Source organism: Strongylocentrotus purpuratus, unplaced genomic scaffold, assembly GCF_000002235.5.
Source record: "Strongylocentrotus purpuratus isolate Spur 01 unplaced genomic scaffold, Spur_5.0 spur5_scaffold_20, whole genome shotgun sequence".
Lineage (NCBI taxonomy): Eukaryota > Metazoa > Echinodermata > Echinoidea > Camarodonta > Strongylocentrotidae > Strongylocentrotus > Strongylocentrotus purpuratus.
In genome coordinates, this window is record NW_022145606.1 from 33,245,193 (window position 1) to 33,265,502 (window position 20,310).

General features: G+C 37.0%; 1 protein-coding gene across 1 annotated transcript; it reads right to left on the bottom strand.

Moving 5' to 3' along the window:
- Nucleotides 1–1,081: 1,081 nt before the first annotated feature.
- LOC589175 (RUN domain-containing protein 1) lies at nt 1,082–19,928 on the bottom strand. The gene is made up of 15 exons (XM_030993263.1): nt 19,784–19,928; nt 18,046–18,242; nt 16,651–16,795; nt 15,892–15,984; nt 15,212–15,319; nt 13,762–13,914; nt 12,558–12,716; nt 11,560–11,682; nt 8,675–8,817; nt 7,263–7,374; nt 6,617–6,712; nt 5,877–5,990; nt 4,757–4,947; nt 3,978–4,072; nt 1,082–2,881 (listed from the first exon to the last, which is right to left on the bottom strand). Exons 2-15 carry the CDS (start codon nt 18,168–18,170, stop codon nt 2,775–2,777), a joined length of 1,764 nt encoding a protein of 587 aa, XP_030849123.1. The 5' UTR covers nt 18,171–18,242; nt 19,784–19,928; the 3' UTR covers nt 1,082–2,774.
- Between the last annotated feature and the right edge of the window lie 382 nt (nt 19,929–20,310).

Here is a 20,310-nt window from a genome sequence, read left to right on the forward strand (position 1 = left end):
TAACAAAATGAAATACCACAAAAAGACGCGTCCAGAAAGCAAACTGCATCATAGTTGAAAATAATTTTATCCGTAGTTGTAAATAATTTTATCACACAGAGGTAGAATCAGATTGTTAGGATATGGAGCTGGTTAATTAATACACTATCTTGATTCTGCTTAATGATACATAAACTTAAATTCAAATACGTTTTTAAAACGTTAAAATTAACAAATATCATGAACTACTATGCATTAAGCGTTCTGAAAGCTTCATTTGGTGCCACTACATTTTGCTAGGCTAGAGTTCTTATTGTGAAAGCCATAAAGGTATGACGTTTTAAAAGCAATATCTGACAAATGATATACATGTACAAGCTTTATAAACCCCGGTATAAAGAATGAAATAAGAAAAGAATAGTTATGGATACATAAGTACCTTGTGAAATAAACTAATAATTTAGCAACAACATAAGTAAGTAAATGTCATGCCTCCTTTGTGGTCAACACTTCAGTAGGTACTACATGCATTTACAAGTATATATCATGGATTGCACAATCAAATTACATAAAATTGTTTTAAATCAATATATTTAATTCAACAATATAATTCAATATATCAGTTATATACACATACAGCATATATTTATGTATGTCTACATTTACTGTTGCAGCTTATTGGCGCATATTCACATAGGAGGATTTGTCTCCGTTTGAACTTCTGTATTTAAAGCCCCACTGCACTACGTATAGCTACATGCATGCGCCCTCTATATAGCAAACAATGCCTAATTGGTGCCTGTTGGTCTCCCATGATCCCCTTTTCCTTATGTTAATTGAGAGCTGATTTGATGAGATAACCACCTGTCAGTGACCTTTCAGGGAACTCTAATCCCCCTGGCCATACTAGTACAGACAGGCTTTAAGGTGCTGTTCATGCATTTCTTCATGTCAAATGAGTGAGCAATACATAACGGTATACCCTTATTTGAGTCAAGGGTAGAGGTTTAAAGTGATACCAATGAACTTCATTAATTAATAAATAAATATTAAATAAAATACAGAATAAATGAATAGATAAATGAATAGATAAAAACATAACAAAAGAAACGCTAAAGGAAATATTTTTGCACCACACAATACAATGTTGACTTAAAAATCATTTTTTTCAAACAATGTGGTATAAACAAAAAATTAACATTCTTTCTTTAAGAAATATGAATTTTTGGAGGACAGAAAATAAAAAACAGATTCCTCCCTTGAATGGTTTTATGCAGGCAAGCCCAATTCTGCACGTTTAGAACAACTAAATTTCATACGCTTTCACAAAATCAGATCAATTATAGCAAGCCTAATGGATCATGACAACATCATCATCATCAATCAAATTTGTATTACAATCCATAATTGAATATAAGCATTCTACAATCAACATTTCACTGTACATGTTCATGTACACAATTAATGGAAGTTCAGTAGGAATAAAATCATTCCCATTTAACAAGTCCCAATAAGTACATGGACCAAACTTTCGAAGAGAGATCTCGTAAATAGTGGGCTGCAATCTACAAGACCAGCTTTTCAGCAGCCCCCTCCATGACCAACCAGCTTTCTATGCCTATTGTACACTGTAGACCAATTACATTGTTAAGTTTCATTGCTTTACTATGTACAATGCAATCCCATGTATCTTATTACATTTTGTTGGTAATGGAAATAAACAAAATTATGAAAACATAATAAATTAATTGCCTAATACTTGTGGCTAAACATTGTAAATGAAGCAAACTTAATCAATTTTTACTCTCAAATTGGCAACTGAGACATGAAACTTGTCCATGATATGAGCTGCTTTTTTTTTTTACATGGTCAGGAAAATCTTTCCCTGAATTAAGTATTGAATTAAATTCACAAAATTGCAGCAAATATACAGTCATGTTTCCGACTCCATATTGGCAAAAATTATACTGTAGTTCATCCACAATGGCCTAGTAGATGAGCCATAATACAGCTAACTGAAAAATGTATTTGTGTTCTTGTTAGAATAGTCCTACAAGGTCTATAAGGAGCACTGCAACTGAAAAAGGGCTGTGTTCATACCCTGCTCACAAGGAGGGGATAGGATCAGTGTGAACCTACTATTCTAAAAGGCATTAAAATTTTGTGATAACACTCTGATTAAAACCGGTCTTGCGGCAATGTTGATGAATTGCACAGCAGCTAAACAAAGTAAATGAAGACTGTGTTCATACCTCTGCTCACATGGAGAAGGGAATAGGAAGAATACACTATTCTCAAACTAATCTGATTTTACAGCGAGGGTTTGTGAAGTGCAACAGCACCCAAATACAGGCTGTGTTCATACCCTGCTCTTGGGAAGGGGATAGGATCAGTGTAAACCTACTAATCTAAAAGGCATCCGATTTTCTGTGTTTACATCCATGTTAAAACCGATCTTGCGGCAATGTTGATGAATTGCACAGCTGCTAAACAAACTAAATGAAGACTGCTGTGTTCATACCTCTGCTCACAAGGAGAAGAGGGGATGGGAAGAGTGTGAATACATTATTCTACAAGGCATATTTTATTGTCTGTTCTTACTCTGCTTCAACTTCTGGTTATCAGCATGGTTGATGAAGTACACTAACACCTGAACGACAACCCTGTTCATACTCTGCTTAGAACTATTTGGTTTACTGCATGGTAAATGAACCGCATTAACTGCTGAATGAAGACTGTGTTCATACTGTGCTCAGAAGGAGGAGAGGGGAAGGGAAGAGTGTGAACGTACCGGTCTAGAAGGCATCTCTGATATTCTGGAACTGTTTAATGGCAAGATCGACAGGCAGGCAAAACTTGATGTCACTCAGCTTGTCTAAGATCTGGATCCCTCCATCAAATCCTAAAACAAAATGAATAAAGAAAGTTCTTTGTTGCGAGTTCCCATCCATTTTACATGTTTTTGCGGTAGTTTACCCCGCCATAACTGAACAAGCCTTCAGTATTAAATCAGATTCCTACATCATATACAAGATGCAGGGGTAAAGTTTACAAATAATATCTGCCATTGCATTCCGAAAAAACCCTTTTGATGCTAGGAATCTTATAACAAGAATACAGGTCAAAATTGTTGAATTGGCACAACATTTTCAATTCCAAATCACTACTATTTCACAGTTATGGAAAGATTTTTCCACTTTCAGGTTCCTTTTCTTATTCAAGGATCTATACTTCTTGTGGGAAAATGTAACAGTAAAAGAGAAGCAGAAGTGTTGTAAATTTGAAGAAGAAAAACTATTTATTTAGGCGTTGGAAAATTCAAATCCTCAAAGCAATACTTCTGCAGCAATACTTTCTTCCATGGCATACTGTACAAGGCCATCTTTATACAGAGTTTGGCCAATTTGGTTTCACTGGGTCACAACATGACATATATTCTTTTGTTTGTGTTTGCCCAACAAAGCAGTAGTCGCCATATTGTGTCAAACTCTAACCGGGTCGGCCAAACTCTGTGTAAAGATGGCTCTGGTACTGTATATTGCACAGCGCCATCTCATGGTCAATGTTTTCACAGTGCATAGAGGACTCAATGCGAGAACCAACAGCACAGCTAGGGAAGCAGTAAGATACTGGATCCCACTGCTGCAGCTGACCTGAGATGGTGCTAGAGGGGACTTAGCAAGAGCACTTCTAATATAGTATGGCTTTGACTGACTGAAAATTCAAGAACCAACAGCACAGCTAGGGAAGCAGTAAGATACTGGATCCCACTGCTGCAGCTGACCTGAGATAGTGCTAGAGGGGACTTTGCAGTAGTGCTTCTAATACAGTATGGCTTTGACTGACTGAAGATTTGAGAACCAACAGTGCAGGTAGGGAAGCAGCAAGTTGCAGCACCAGACATCTGACCTGAGATTGCGCTAGAGCGGATTTTGCAGTAGTGGTTCAAGTACAGTATACATTATAGCATTGACTGAGAAGAAGAGACTGGTGAATACCTGATCTCAGCATGTAACTCGATGACTGGTAGAAGCTATCCATCAGAGTATGTGTCCGGCACACCAGTCTGCACCAGGAGGCTAACTTCTGTTCACTGTAGAGGACAAAATATTTATCAATGTACATTTTTTTTCTTGAATGACGAGTTCAATAATATGTTTAATTATAATGCAGATGATTTGTTTTCCGTGATTCGTATCCCAGAAGCTTCATAAGAAAGTTTGACAAGATAAGAGAGTTTGATAAGAAATTGAACAAATGATAACATTTCAAGAGATTTTGAAGTATTTTATTACATCAACAATAAAGGAAAATGTCTGGGAACAGTTGAATTGCCTAAAAAGGGTGGCACAAGTCTGACAATTTTTTGACAAGCAAAATAGAAAGAAAAAAATGGTCAGAGGATTCTTTGTGTGCTGTTTCGGTTTTAATGTTTTCAGACAGGCGAAAAAGAGAAAAGATATTAGCTTTCTTCATCCTTCCCCTACCCCCTTTATTATTATTATTATTTATTTTTTTCTTTTTCTTTTTTTTTAATTAATTAATTAATTTTTATTTTTTACTTTTTTTATTTATTTATTTATTTATTTATTTATTTATTTATTTATTTATTTATTTATTTATTTATTTATTTATTTATTTATTTATTTATTTATTTATTTTTATTTATTATTATTTTTTTTTTTTTTTTGGGGGGGGGGGGGGAGGCCAGGGCATGTACCCCTCTAACACCCACTCCCCTCTGCTTGATATGCTACTATGCTGATGGGCAACTTACTTGAGTGCTTGACAGACAAAGGCCTTGAACCGAGCTTCATTACTTCTTCTGAGCGGTTGATGCGTGGCTTCGACGTGGTCAATGGCAGCAAGGAGGGTCTGCCGTGACGTGATGGCCGTCCCGCCTACGATGTCCAGATCGAAGGCTTGGGAGAGACGTCGGGCAGGGGACTCGGCAAACTGCTTCCCTTTCTGTAATGTCAATCAAAAACAATAGTTTCATTATACAGTCAAACCTGCTTTAGTGACCACCTGTCTACAAAGACCACATTTTTTGTTCCCATTGAAACATGTACAAAAGGAACCCGTCTATAAAGAACCACCTGTCTACAAAGACCACTTTTAGTGTTTCCCTTGATCGGTGGCTATCGACAGGTTTGACTGTATATCCCATTAACCAAGAATCTCATTACACAATTGGTCAACATGAGGTCACATGACCAACGATACTGAAGTTAAAAGGATGCTTTATTATGTAACTGTTAAAGCCAAGGTCATATTATGCCATATTATATGACAAAAGAACACTATATCCCACAAACGAAAAGTCTCATTACACAATCGATCAAAATGAGGTCACATGATAAAAGATAGTGAAGTCAACAGAATGTTTTATTATGTAACTAAGCCAAGATCAAATCGTGCAATCTTATAAAATATCACAATTGATCAAAAGGAGGTCACATGAAAATGGATAGTGAATTAAAAGAATGATTTATCATGTAACTATAAAGCCAAGATCATATTATGTCATATTAAGTCATATTATGCTACATCATAACAAAATATTTCAAAAACACAAGGAAGTCCTATGATGTGATACTAAAGAATAATTGTAAAAATACATGCTGAAATTTACGGACATTAACTTCTATCCCACTTTATGCCCTAGCGATTACACGTATCTTGCATCTTGTCTTGTCCTTTCTAAGTAAAGGAATACAGATAGAGATCTACTATCGATTTGTAAAGTTTTGTGCCAGTGGTTATAGAATAGTTGGTAAGGAGGTTTAAAACTGCTTTTGCTAATCTTCAATCTTCAATGTTGTATTCTAATGAAGATGCAACTCACTAATAAATAAGCAAATGAACTGTCTAAAAACATGCTTGTTTTATCTTACCTTGATTTCAAAGTATTTGCTGAAAACTTCCCACGCATGGACGTTCGGCACAGCAGACCTTTGTGGGGCAAGACAGGCTGTAATTGGTGTCATTAAAGCTTGACTGGTGCTCATCTATCAATACAAAGGAATAAATGTTAGCTCACTTTATTAAAAAGAAGTAAATATTAAGTTCTTTTTTTATCTTTAATAAACCAAAAAATGATGAAAGCAGAAATTCAGAGGTAATTCCAGACAAATCCTTGTTCATATCCCGACATGGACACCATAGTATTTAAATCCAAGCTGAAATCTCATCTTTTTTAACAATACCTGTACTTGGCACTATGACACTCACCCAAACTCTCTTATTCTTTCTGTTTTTCTTGTGCACCTCTGGATATAAAAACCATTGGGAAAACGGTTTTCGAAATTTTGAAATGAAATAATAGATATCTTGATAATCAGACAGGCGATCGGCTTGTAAATGTCATGGGATTCCTGACTGACCTAAAAGTTTATAATTTTCATTGCAGTATGAGCTAAATCCAGGATTTTGTTTCAGAATCTGAGGCAAAGATACCCAATCCCTTTAACTTTGATTGGGGGGGGGGGGGGTGGGGTGATGGAGATTAGCCACCATCAACCATCAAGTCTTGCTAAAGGACTTCAGAGTAACAGATTAAAAAAAATGTTAAATAGGGAAGAAATTGACCGAGAGTGCAGTAGTATGCAATCACAGACAATATGATACTACTCACCCTGACAAGTCCATGTTCAAACAGCGCCCTCAACGCTGGAGCAAGCTCTCTCCTGACTGCTATTGTGACTTCATCAAGAGGTCGGCTTACTGGGCTCTGTGGTAGGGTCAGACAAACAGCATAGTGGGTATTGAATTGAATTGGTTTATTAAAAATAAAATAACATGACATCCAGCTCCAAGCTCATATTGCCTCTTTTACAAAGTTATCCAATATTTGGGTAATTCCATATATTAGTATAGAACTTAGTATTGAACTTCGTATTGAACTTAGTATTGAACTTAGTATTAAACTTAGTATTGAACTTAGTATTGAACTTAGTAGTGAACTTAGTATTGAACTTAGTATTAAACTTAGTATTGAGCGTAGTATTGAACTTAGGATTGAACTTAGTATTGAGCATAGTATTAAAATAAGTTAGTATTGAGCGTAGTTTTAAACTTAGTATCTAACTTAGTATTGAGCGTAGTATTGAACTTACACTGTAGTATTGAGCATAGTATTAAAATAAGTTAGTATTGAGCATAGTTTTGAGCGAAGTATTGAACTTAGTATCGAAAATAGAATTGAGCTTAGCAAGAACACAGATAGGTTAAATGAATATGAAGAAAGGAGATATAACACCTAAAACAAAGAATTGACCTACATCTGATGAGTCGCTGTCATAGTAGTCTTTATCTAGTTCATCTTGTATCTGTTTCTTCTTGGCTAATTCAATCACTTGCTCTGTTGCTTTGTCCAATGCTTGAAGAAGGTCGCTAAAGGGAACAATAAAAGGAAAACAAAATCAGTCCTAGATCTTCAATGCTTATCACTATATTTAGTAGTATTAGAAAGTGTTCTTATTCTCTTTAAAATGATACCTTATTAATCATGACTTTTCAGTCATGGAATGTATGTTACATTAAAACATGGACCTATTACGAATGGACATTCATCGCTTTGTTAACGAATTCATTGTGATTGTCTCCGTCAATGTCGTCTCAATAACATTCCGTACATGTTTCTTCACTTTGATCTCATGAGGTCCACCGGCAATAAGCCGGGACAGAATCAAGATAGTGATTTTAAACATGTTAATATACATGCGCAGAAGATAATAAATCGCTTAAATCATGGGAAATCGATGTGCAGTTGTCGTTAATAATCAGAAATTGTTGTTCCGTGTACTGTGTTTTATTTTTGAATGACATGTTGATATTACCAGATAGGTTATATTTGGATTGTTTGTGATTAAAATTACGTTTTCCCGAATTTCCTCATAATATTCCAGAATTACAACGCACATGGCTTATAAAGATCATGGCCTTCTAATTGTTTTATAAGGTCATTGGTGCGTGCGAAAGTGTGCGAATCAGTAATAATAAATTTCATATCACCAAAATCGTCTGCTTCCCATTGGTAATTCTTTTTATTTAATATACACTCTTACAGAGCACATCATACTTGAAACAAAACCCAAGAGAGGGATACTGCTCCTTTGTCAATGACCAAAAATGCTTGAGCAGTCGTTATTGTTAAAACAGTTGAATGTTCTCATTAAGATGCATATAATCAGAAGGCGGTGGATCTCATTGGATCAAAGAAAGAATCACGTTGAATGCCCTTCCGTAATAGGTTCATGATTAAAATAAGGGGCAAGGTAAAAAGTGTAAAGTTGAAAAATGCACTGCTCTCTCTCCCTTGGCTGTGCATTCTTCTTTCGTTGAAGAGTGTATGGCTGCTTACCAGTGCATTTTGCAATTTTTCACTTTTTATGTAATGCACATTCCATCTCTGCAAAATCATAACAAATATTGTATCATTTGAAAGAGGAATACACAAACTTTCTAATGGTACTAAGCAAAGCGATGATTATCACATTCAGGGATGCCAGTTAGAATTGATCAGAGGGCCTGAAAATCACCTAAAATGAGCTATTAGGTACACACAAAAAAGCCAGGGCCTGAAATCCGGCTATTGCCTGAAAACTGGAGAGATATAATCGATCAAGTTTGAGTTTCCAAACTTTTTTAGGGAGGGGTTTTCACAACAAGGACAGAAGAAGGTATTACTCACTAATAGTCTGCTCCAATGTCATCCTTTCCTCTCCTTGTTCGTTCTTTCATCCTATCCGTCCCGCAACCCAGCTGTGATATCGTGATGTACTGCAGGACGGCAAGAGCTTTCTTCATATTTGAGATGTTTGACTCTCGAATTTTCTGCAATGGAATAAAAACCAGGTAACAAACATATTGAAACCTTGATCACAATATAAACACCATGTCGTCTTTTTGGAGATAGGAACGAGATAACTGTGTGTAAAATAATGCACTTCTGGCTCCAAACAGATGATTATTAATATTATCATCACACTACACCATATTGGTAATATAACTATTTTCATATCAAACCTCATTGTTATAATTGTGAGCTAGGTACAAGGGCATTAGCTGGGAAATTTCTCAAACATTTGACTGGTGGGAATCGAAGGGCTAATGACCTGAACATAATGTTATGGACCGGGAGATTGTGGTCTTAACCATAATTGCAAGAAACCATCTTGAAGCCACATCTTTTCAATACGTCCGTTTCTTTAACAATTTGCATATTACAATCACGCTGGATGATATAGTAAGGGTTTGGGCATCGATCCAACAAAATTTCTACTTAGTCCCACGTATGTATTTTTGTGTATGCCTGGGGTGGTATTCTGTCAACGTTTAGTTGTTATGCCTATGAAAGTACAGTGTATGTTGGTTGTTAAAACCCTCATAAATCAATACAAGTCATTGGACGATGTTTGCACAGAATTGGCTGAGTGCACATGTAGTCAAGATAAGTAGTATTATTTCATGAAATTTCAATTTCTCATGACAATAAACATACTTTCCACCAGCATAAAAGGTAACACGACTAACACCTTTTTTAGAATATACAATGTGTACATGTGAACTTGGTGGTTTTTAACTTTTGTTCATGGGCTGTATTCTAAAAAAGATGCTTTGACAACCAACATACACTGTACTTTCATAGACATAAAAGATACATGTAACATTTTACAGATTACCACCCAAGGCATACCAAAATTTACATACATGTATGTACATGTAGGACTAGATGCAAACATTTTGTTAGATCGACATTTACATGTACATGTACGTGCGATGCTGCTATACGGTAGTACATTTAAATCTTCAAGCTCAATGATTTAATGATAAAAATAATCCCAAACCATAAAATATTTCCATCGATAGTTATAAATTCATCTTGATGATAACAAATATATTTAAAACAAAACAAATTCTTACTGTTTCAGGCATTTCCCGATGGCCCCCGCCACTTGAAAAATACATCCATATGGAATGGAATCGCAATATTAATGACGATAGGGATTTGCATGCAAATATTTCATATGTATACAATGCAAGAAGATCAACACTGGATAAACATACAAACAGGAGTGCATGTTAAATATCAAAGGTCATCGCAGGGAGGAGAGTTATTTGGGGTCACAGAATATCATAAAAGTAGTACCCTTATGCTTTGTACAAACTGAGCCACATAAACTGCCTCACCATATTATTCACTTACAACTGAAGTGAAGAGTACATGTACAATTGTACATGTAACTCTGTTGAGTACATTAATTTCATGTGGTTGTAAGCATGATTATGATGGACACTTACTATACAAATCATTAACTCTTCATGTGATTTCATAGAACTGAAGAAAAAGAATCAGCACTGGATTGTATTTAAAATTTACCTTACTGATGATTCAAGAACAACCCCCCCCCCCCCCTCTTTCGGAAAATTACCCCCTAGCCACTAAATCCCCCCCCCCCCCCCCCCTCTCCTCCAGGACATTTACCCCTCAGACAACTAGCCCCAAAAAGTTATTATCCTGTGGGTACTTGTCAGGATTGCTTACTGGTTTATCAAAGTCACCACACCTTACTATATTTCTGTTATCGAAAGTCAAGTGTCCGAAAGAACTACAAATTAATAGAATTTTTTATTTCTATCATAAATTCCAGGATTGTACAGAAAGCAGTGATTTTCTTCAAATTGACCTCATTCACTTAACCCCTTTCATTTCAAGAGGCGGCCATACGGTTATGTTTACTGTGAGTTCAAACAGAGAAGTTTACTTAACAGAGTTGACTGTATTTGACTGCAGTCTCAGACCACACACACACACACAGGCCTGTAATGGCAGGTATCAGAATTACAGCAATCAGAGTATTTATATTGTGATACAAGGGTGTATGATGAACATATTTGAGCCTCTATATAAAGGCCACCCTTTCTTTAGCGGTCACCTATATTGCTTCCCTATAGGAAAGAAAACATGTGTTGAAGAACCTGTCTAGAAAAGCCACCTGTTTACAATGGCTACTTTTTGTATTTCCCTTGGGTGACCTTAATAGACAGGTGAGACTGTATTACTATCTAGAGGGAGACATATAGGAGTCCAATACAAAGAGATGTCCTTTCTAGAGAGGTGGTCACAAAGAAAGATTGGGTAGTACAGGCCCCCATTTCACAAAACTTGTCATCAGTGACAAATGACAGTTTTTGTTATAAACTAGTGAAATCCTTGCTTCTGATTGGTTATCAGCAGATTTGTCACTGATTTTTGTCAACTTGTCATTGAAAAAAGTTTTTTTGAAACGGGCCCCAGGAGCATCAGAGCACACATGAAAATATATACCTTAAGTTCTTGAGAGTCAGTATGGATTAAGAGGATTAATCCTACACTAAACAGGGACTATGGATACCTAGACGCAAGACGCAAGATACGCAAGACACCGGGCAGCACTGAGAAAACGTGTGACTGATCACATGGCTTGAGAAAGTCCACAGGAGTGGACGAAAGCTTGCCCACAAAATTCAAGGGTGGTAGCAGCCTAAAAAAATTACATTATATGATTATCCCCAACCGATGAAAGTTTTCTGTACCTTGAGTTCTTCTTTGGTCTTTCCTCTGGCTTTCTTTCTAGGTTTCATCCCGCCTGGATGGGTGCAGCATTGGGTGTCTGAGCCCCCATCTGAAACGGCATCAATATCCCTCGAGGGTGGGGCCTGGCAAGAAAAAAGTATGGGTTTTATATTGTTTGAGACCTCTTTTCGTGACCAGAAATATTTTTAATATTTAAAGGTTGCTCTGAAAAAGCACTATTTGGGAGTCCTATTTGAGAGTTGAAAATTTTGTTTGATAATTTTTTTTTATCAGAATTGCAAAATGGATAAATTTTGATTTTTTTTTAAATCTAAGAAAGCTTTATAATTTTATTTTTTTAAACAATATTAATAAAATGATAGGATGCAGGATATGGAACAAATATACCTGCCTTCTTTTTGAGGTACAAGTTAAAACTGTGGGCCTTTGTGTCTTAAATACTATTACTGGAGTCCCCTCTTCCATAGTTTCAACCAAAACCTCTCAAGACAGTGTATATTTTCCAAAGACACAAAGCTGCATATGAGAATCTCCTGGATCCGTATTGACTTTGTCCTGTCGTTCGTGGGTTCGGGGTTTGTGTTTATGCCTAGGTCAAAGTTGTTCAAGCCTGTCTGCACTAGTTTGGCCAGGAGGGATTAGACCTCCCTGCGTGTTCACTGACAGGTGGTAATCTCATCATATCAGCTCTAAATTGGCATAAGAAAATGGGGATCATGGGAGACCAACGGGTACCTCTTAGGCATTGCTTACTTTATCAATTCTCTGAAAACATATCTCTTCACCACTTCATAAATAATCAGAATCATAAACTCAGTGCATTTTCTTTTCTTTTCTTAAAGTGCATAGAGACATGCAATTTTTCCTATGTGTTCTGCACTATATAAAAAGGTTTAATTATTATTATTATTAATATTATAGAGGGTGTAAGTAGCTACAAGTAGTGCAGTCCCGCTATAAAGTTATTACTTGGAATAAAGATGGTCCTCTCACTTACAAGTTTATGGACTTCACATTCACACGGTTCCTCGTTTGCTGAAAGGACAAGAGGAGATTGAGCCTCGTCTTGTAAGTAGACGACAAACCGCTCCAGATCTACAATCTGGTTCTTGAGCTGGTGTATCACCTGTTCTTTGACTTTAGCCGGGTTCACAATCTGGAATGAAGAGAGGAGAAATGAGATTTACCATTCTTTTTTATTCTAACCATTTTTGGGTTTTGGTCCATTTTTATCATGTTATTATCGTGATCAGCCTTATCATCATCATTGCCATCACCAAGGCCAACAACAAGATCATCCTCATCATCAATAATCATCATAACCAGAATATTTTTAGACAGCACCACCAAAATACCCATTACCGTCACTAAAAAATACAGCCTCCATCATAACCAGTCATCACAACCGCCACTGTATCCACCACCACCACCATCACCACCACTACATCTAAACATTATTAACACTACTACATCACCACTACCACCATCACCACCACCACCACTACCACCACCACCACCACCACCACCACCACCACCACCACCACCACCATCACCACTACCATTAACACCAACACCAACACTGCTTCATCACCAACACCAACACTGCTTCATCACCACCACCACCACCACTCACACTGCTACATCACAACTACCATCACCAAAACCACCATCATCACCACCATCACTATCTTAGATTATCACTATCATCCTCTACAGTATCTTTATCATCTCCATCAAGTCCCAACTTACGATGGGGTTGAGTTGATCTGTTGATAGCTTCTCAAAGTCTACTAGATTGAGGTCAAATTTGCTCTAGAGCTGTTCATAGATTGTATCATCACCACTACCATCACCACCATGATCAGCAGCACAAACACCACCACCATCATCACAAGTACTTCATCATCAGCACCACCATCACCACCATCACCACCACCATCATCATCATCATCACTACCACCACCACCATCACCACCATCATCAACACTACCACCATCATCACTAAAACCATCATCATCAACACCATCATCATCACTATCACCATCACCACCATCATCATCACTACCACCACCACTACCACCACCACTACCACCATCATCATCACTACCACCACCACTACCACCACCACCAACAACACCTACATAACCACCAGCAGCACTATCATCCTCTTTCCTCATCATTTCCATCAAGGCCCAAATTACCCTTCCAATGGCGCAGTCAACCCTCTGTTTGAGCTCATCCGTTGAAAGCTTCTCAAAGTCTTCCAGATTGAGGTCTAGCTTGTTCTTGAGCTGGTCAATGATGGTTTCCTGTTTTTCCAACACCTTTGTGTGTGGCAGGTCACCTGTACCCTCCTGAGAATAGCAATAAATGAAGAGTTTACTTTCAAATGGAGCTTAAAAGTAAAGACCAGTTTTGGAAATGCCCCCCCCCCCCTCAAAAAATGAAATGGAAGCTCTTATTACCAATCATGTGAAAGAATATGTTTTGACTAAATACGTGATGATACAAATTTTGCAGAGAAACCGCCTACTAATTGATATATTTGGTAAATTATTACATGTATATCTATTTGGACCTGATGGATATCCTGGACATGCCGTGTAGTCTCATATACATCTTTCTGTGTACAGTGCTTGTAACTTTACCAAGACAGGGCCAAATTTCTTATCATTTTGATGATTCCAGAACCTTGCAGTACACACCAATACTTATATGCTAGATGATCAACCTTTTCTGATCGATTCCACAACGTTTCTTTCACAATGCAATCACATGACCAGAACTGGTCATCCATCTGTAATCCATCTGTAATCCATTTTTGTAAAATTAGAAGAAAAAAGAAATTGTTTACCAGATTTTGTACAGGTGTCTATGGAAAAGTGATATTATTTATATATTATTTTGTCATAATTGCTCCAAAAATTTAGGTAAATGATTTAGTTAAAAGATGGGTACTTAAGTGAACAATGTTCTGATATCAATAAATCAATTTTCATCAAAAGTGGATATAGCTCCTATTTAAGCTCATCATATATGGAGAAGAGAAATAGTAAAAAAAGGAATTGATAGTACAAAATTATAGGGAAATAAAAACAGGGTTTGATGAATAAAAAACAAATAGAGAGAATTAGATAATAAAAGAGAAAATTGAAAGAAGTAGGTCAGGAAAGTATTGAGGATTTTTGGTTGTTAGGGGAAGTCAATCTTATTTATAATGTCGGTATTTTTTTTTAAATACAGAATGTGAGGAAATTTTAGTTGTCTTAAAGGGGCAGTCTAACCTGATATCAATTACATTTTTGATGAAAAGAGAAATTGAGAAGAATAAACAATGCTAGAGGGTAAACATTGAGCAAGAGAGCAATTTTTGAATTCTTCAATTTACCATTAAAGGCATTGTTTAACAATGTTTCCAGGTTAACAGATCTGAGATGGATGGCCCTACGTGTTATCAGTGTCTGTGATATGGTGTAATATTGGAGCCCTAAAAACATATTGCGCTTTCAAATGATTATAAAGTGCCTCAAAAAAGGAAAAGTGTTTGAGTGACCGATTTAACCATACTCATTTTCCCCGATAGACTGAAGTGTTATAAAAAAAAACGCTAGGAAAACGTTTTTTTGACATTTTTAAAGCAGAAATGCCCACCTCATATGCAAATGTCTCAATATCTTCCAGTTGGTTCTTGAGTTGGCTGATGAGCTCCGCTTGCTTCTCTCTCTGCTCTGTGATTTTACTCTCGTGCTCTCGTTCACACTGCAAGAAAACGTTAAAAAAACGTAATAAATTGAAATAACTGGGAATTTACAAAAGAGGAAAACGCGATGGCTCACTGGTAGAGCAGCGGTCTAGTAACCGGGAGGTCCTGGGTTCACACTGTAAGAAAACATAGTAAATAGGAATAAATGGGAATTTACAAAAGAGGAAACGCGATGGCTCACTGGTAAAGCAGTGGCCTCGTAAACGGGAGGTCCTGGGTTCACACGGTTTAAAAAATGTAATAAATTGGAATAACTGGGAATTTACAGAAGAGGAAAACGTGATGGTTCAGTGGTAGAGCAGCGGTCTCGTAAACGGGACGTCCTGGGTTGACACTTAAAGAAAACGTAATAAATTGGAATAACTGGGAATTTACAAAAGAGGAGACGCCATGGCTCAGTGGTAGAGCAGTGGTCTCCTAAAAAAAGGTACTAGATTCAAAACCAAGTTAATGTGCTAGTGCACTCTCGTAAGGCATTAATGCTCATTACGAAGTAAATTGTTTGTTGGCAAGCATGAAACTTGTTACATTATAATTATCATAGTAACCATGGCAACTGAATACTTACGTCATCTTCTAGCGTGTTAGCATCCTGGGACTTGGATCCTCTCACGTCGGGGCAGCCTTTGAAAGCAAACTCCTCCAACTCCTTCAGTAAACTCTAAAGTCAAAGGTTAGGTGAGAGATAATTTAAGGTCAAAGGTCAGTTTGAATATATACAGTTCACCTGTCTATCAAAGTAGTCACCCAAAGAAAATTCACAACGGGTAATTATGGACAAATTATATTTTGATGGAAAGATTTTCTCTTGAAAAACATGACTAATTTGCTGGAAAATTATATAGATATCATGGAAAGGCGTAAAATGCAATTGTGTGGCTAGATGTGTCTCGCATGTGACATCACGAATCTTGAAAATCTGTATTTCAAAATTAATTTTGTTAGAGATATGATTTACTGCGGGCCCAAAACATATTTTGAAGAGGGACGTTGTTTTTGATCAGGAAGGCTTCCCCTTTGCAATGATATGAATTTTGCATCAGTTCAAAAACACTTTTTTCCAAGAACGTCATCAAAGTGATTATTTAAAGGCACACTGGCCTACTTGTAGCTACTTGCTCTCTCTATATAGAAAACTTCCCAAAATCGGTGCCTGTTTGTCCCCCATGATCCTCTTTTTCTTATGTTAAATGAGAGCTGAGTTGATGAGATAGCCACCTGACAGTGACCTTCCTGGGTGGTCTAATCCCTTCCAGCCAAACTAGTACAGATGAGCTTTGAAGAATAATACTACTCGAGATTTGATGCACGTGCATCATGTACTTGCCTCTTTCTCTCCACCCGGGGCTGTGACGACCTGTTTGAGCCTAAACTGAACTTGGGCAAAGTGGGACGTGAGAGCGAGAAGAGACGAATTCAACTGCTCCTGTTCCTCTTCAAGGTTTCTCAGCTGGTCTGCCATGTTTACATGACTGCAAATAACAAACAAAATGTGTTTTTTTATAAAGATAATTTCATGATATTTTCAACGATTTATGTTGCATAACAAAAATAAATCAAATTGACTTCCAGTTGATTACTCGGTTGATCTGCCATGTTAACATTTAATTGCAAATAACGGACAATAGATTTTTTCTTTTCTTTACACTATAAATGTATCATGTAGATTTGTAATATTTTCAATTATCCATGCATAACAATTCAAACAAATCACATTGATTTCCATGTTACTTGAAAAAATGTTCAAAAATGTTCAAAAATGTAAAACTAATATTACATGTATCAGAGGAGCAATGTACACAGTATGTAAACTTAAAGAGATATACATTTCAGAAGGAGAGACAGGGATTAAAAGATGTTTACTTGACTGCAAAATGCAAATACCAGACAAAAGATTTTTTTTTTAAGTAGAGGTTCATTGTATTTTCAATGATCCATGATGCACAACAAAAACAAATCAAATTGACTTCTACCTTACCAAAGTCGTTGACCAAAAAATGTAAACAAACTAACAGTATAAGAGGAGCAATGAACATGTACTGTAAACATAAAGAGAGGATCACAGAAGGAGAGACAGAGAATAAAAGATGTTTACATGACTTCAAATAACAGACAAAATACCCCAAAAATTAGATTCATTATATTTTAAATGATCCATAATGCATAACAAAAACCAATCAAATTGATTTCCTCGTTACCAAAGTCTTTGAAAAAAAAATGTAAACAAACTTTAACTAATAGTACAAGAGGAGCAATGTATTACATGTACATACATGTACATGTACATACATGTACATGTACATGTATACAGAGGATCGCTGATGGAGAGACATAGAGTAAGAGATATTTACAAGACTGCAAATAATAGACAAAAGATTGTTTTTTTAATTACAGATTCCTTATATTTTCAATGATCCATGATGCATTATAACAAAAACAAGGATCACAGAAGGAGAGAAGGAGAGTAAGAGAAGGGAAGCAAAAAGGAAGCATGGCGGGCGGGTAGGATGAAAGTAGCACACAAGAGAATTGGCAACCGAAAGAAAAACTCACAAGCTGATAATAGCTGATAATCGATCAAATTACGAAAAATATTGATGTTTGCGGTCAATGGGAAAGGAAAAAGGAAAGTGACAGAAGATAATCTAAAATCACAATCATAAAGAGGTTGAAATTCTTCTAAACAAAGAAGAAGGCAAAAAATATACCGGTATAGGCCTACCTTTGTTCTCCCATGATGGTTGGTGGTGAGGGGGCGACGGCGCCGACGGGGGCCCATCTCTCTCCTTTCGGACGCTCCCCGTCAAAGTTCTCCATGGAATCATCGGTGAGCACGGAGTCATCCATCCCCAGTCAGGACAAGAGATCAAAGGTCGAAGGCCAAGTGACAAAGGTCAGGAAAAGGAGGTTCCAGGATTGCTACAGAACAGAAACAGATTGATATCATGATAAGAAATAAATGACATTGATAACAAAAATGATATTGAATTCACCATTGTTCAATGCTGTATTAAACAAGGGCCATGGGTGTATACTTAGTGGCACGCGACTTAATTTGAGTGAACAGTAACGAGAGTTAAATCACTGCTTATTTCACAAAACGTTTATCTTCATCACCTTGAAGCAGCACTTACACTGGAAGAAGAAACTGTCAATTTGGCATTACCGTATTTGCCGGCGTAAAGTCCGCAGTATTTTTGGAAGAGAAAATATCAAAAAGTTGGGGTGCGGCCTTTGTGGCGAAAGAGTAAAAAAAAAAAAATGCAAGTCAAAACCATGAAAAGACAGCACAAATTTGTAAATATGAGACTACAATACCATACCACTATGGTACAGGACATTTCCACACAACTTACCAACAATTTTATCTTGCATTGTTGACATGAAGACGAAAATTAACTTCCTAAAACAACATTTTCCGATAGATCTTGATCTAAGTTCGTGCCAATGCATTGCAAAAGTAAAAGAAGGGACCGTTTACTTACGGAGCTGCCGCGAACGCAATAGCACATCCAGCACAGCCGAAGTCGCCATTTTGTATCCATTTCATGCAATTTTGTATTACACCATACATTGTGGTACTACACTGGTAGGCGTTTTAATCGGACACCAAATTTGCCTGCGATAATTTTTTTCAGCTAAATTTCCGGTAATTTATAAGAATATTAATGGATTTGGTATCAGTCTGTAAAAAAAATAGTGTTCTACGAGGAAATTACGATTATTTTGTCATTTGTTTTGTCCGTTTATTTTTTCTTCTTCCCTCTTTGAAATATTCAAAGTTGGGGGTGCGGCCTACATGTATGGATGCAGCGCTGCGGCCTTATCCCCGGCAAATATGGTAGACCTAGTCTAGTCAAGTTCACCAACATCCCATTGAAAAACGTGTTGAATTTAACACACATGTTTCAATGGGATGTTAGCAAACTTGTACTAATGACTTAGACCCTATGATTAATAACAATGATTTTTAAAATGCTGCCCAACAAAAATGATTGACTGATTGAGTGACATTGTCATTGACATTCTTTGTAATTGTATTGTTATTAACACTGTGACTGTGACTGTGTCAATAACACTCGATTAACAGTTTGTCAGTGACAGCCTGCGCCCAGGCAATAGACAATAATCATTCCGATAAGCTTAAATGAATATAACAGACAATTCTGGTTTAATTTCAATTGAAATCTTCGGTCCGAAGAGATCTGATGATGATCCTGAGTTTCGAAGCCCCGCGGCCCTGCCATCCACGAAGCACGCAGCAGACCTTCGACGTCTACATACCCACAACTTCAGGGGCCGATTTCCCGATAGCTGATAGGCACTGATCTGTGCTAGATTATGGCGAAACGTTCGGACAACCCACACAGCTCAGCAACACACAACTCACTGAACAAGTCAACACGTAGCACACTTAATATCTTCATTAGAATTAGCAACGACCGAAAAATTATTCTTACGATGATTTTAAAGAATTGAATGCATCTTCTCCTTCACGACTAAGAAATCAATGGTCTTAAAATGTGATCCAACAGCGGCAAAACCAGGAAAATATGGCTCGAAATCCTCACTCGGATTCCTTTCGATATAGCCTACGTACGTACGTAAACATATGGTACGCGTAAAGAGAATAACCTCGCTCCCGTAAATATGTTGGATGTAGTTGTTCGCTTTTTATGGAAACGAGGTAGGCCAGGAGGGGTGGGAACTCATTCTCAAAAGTAAAGGGGATAGGCCTACATCATTTTGTTCAGCTTTAATCGGGATGCCTATATTTTTATATAAAAATAGGCCTACTGGACCTTTATGATGGTGGTGGTGGTGGTGGGGGGGGAGGGGTGGATTGTGTTTCGCTGAACAAAATATAGCCATCATTAAATGCATCAATAACCATCAATAATGGAGAAACTGAAAGAGTTTGTTAAGTTCTATACGATAAACAACTTTTCCTACAACTCTTTTTTTTTAGCTAAGTTTACCCCCATAA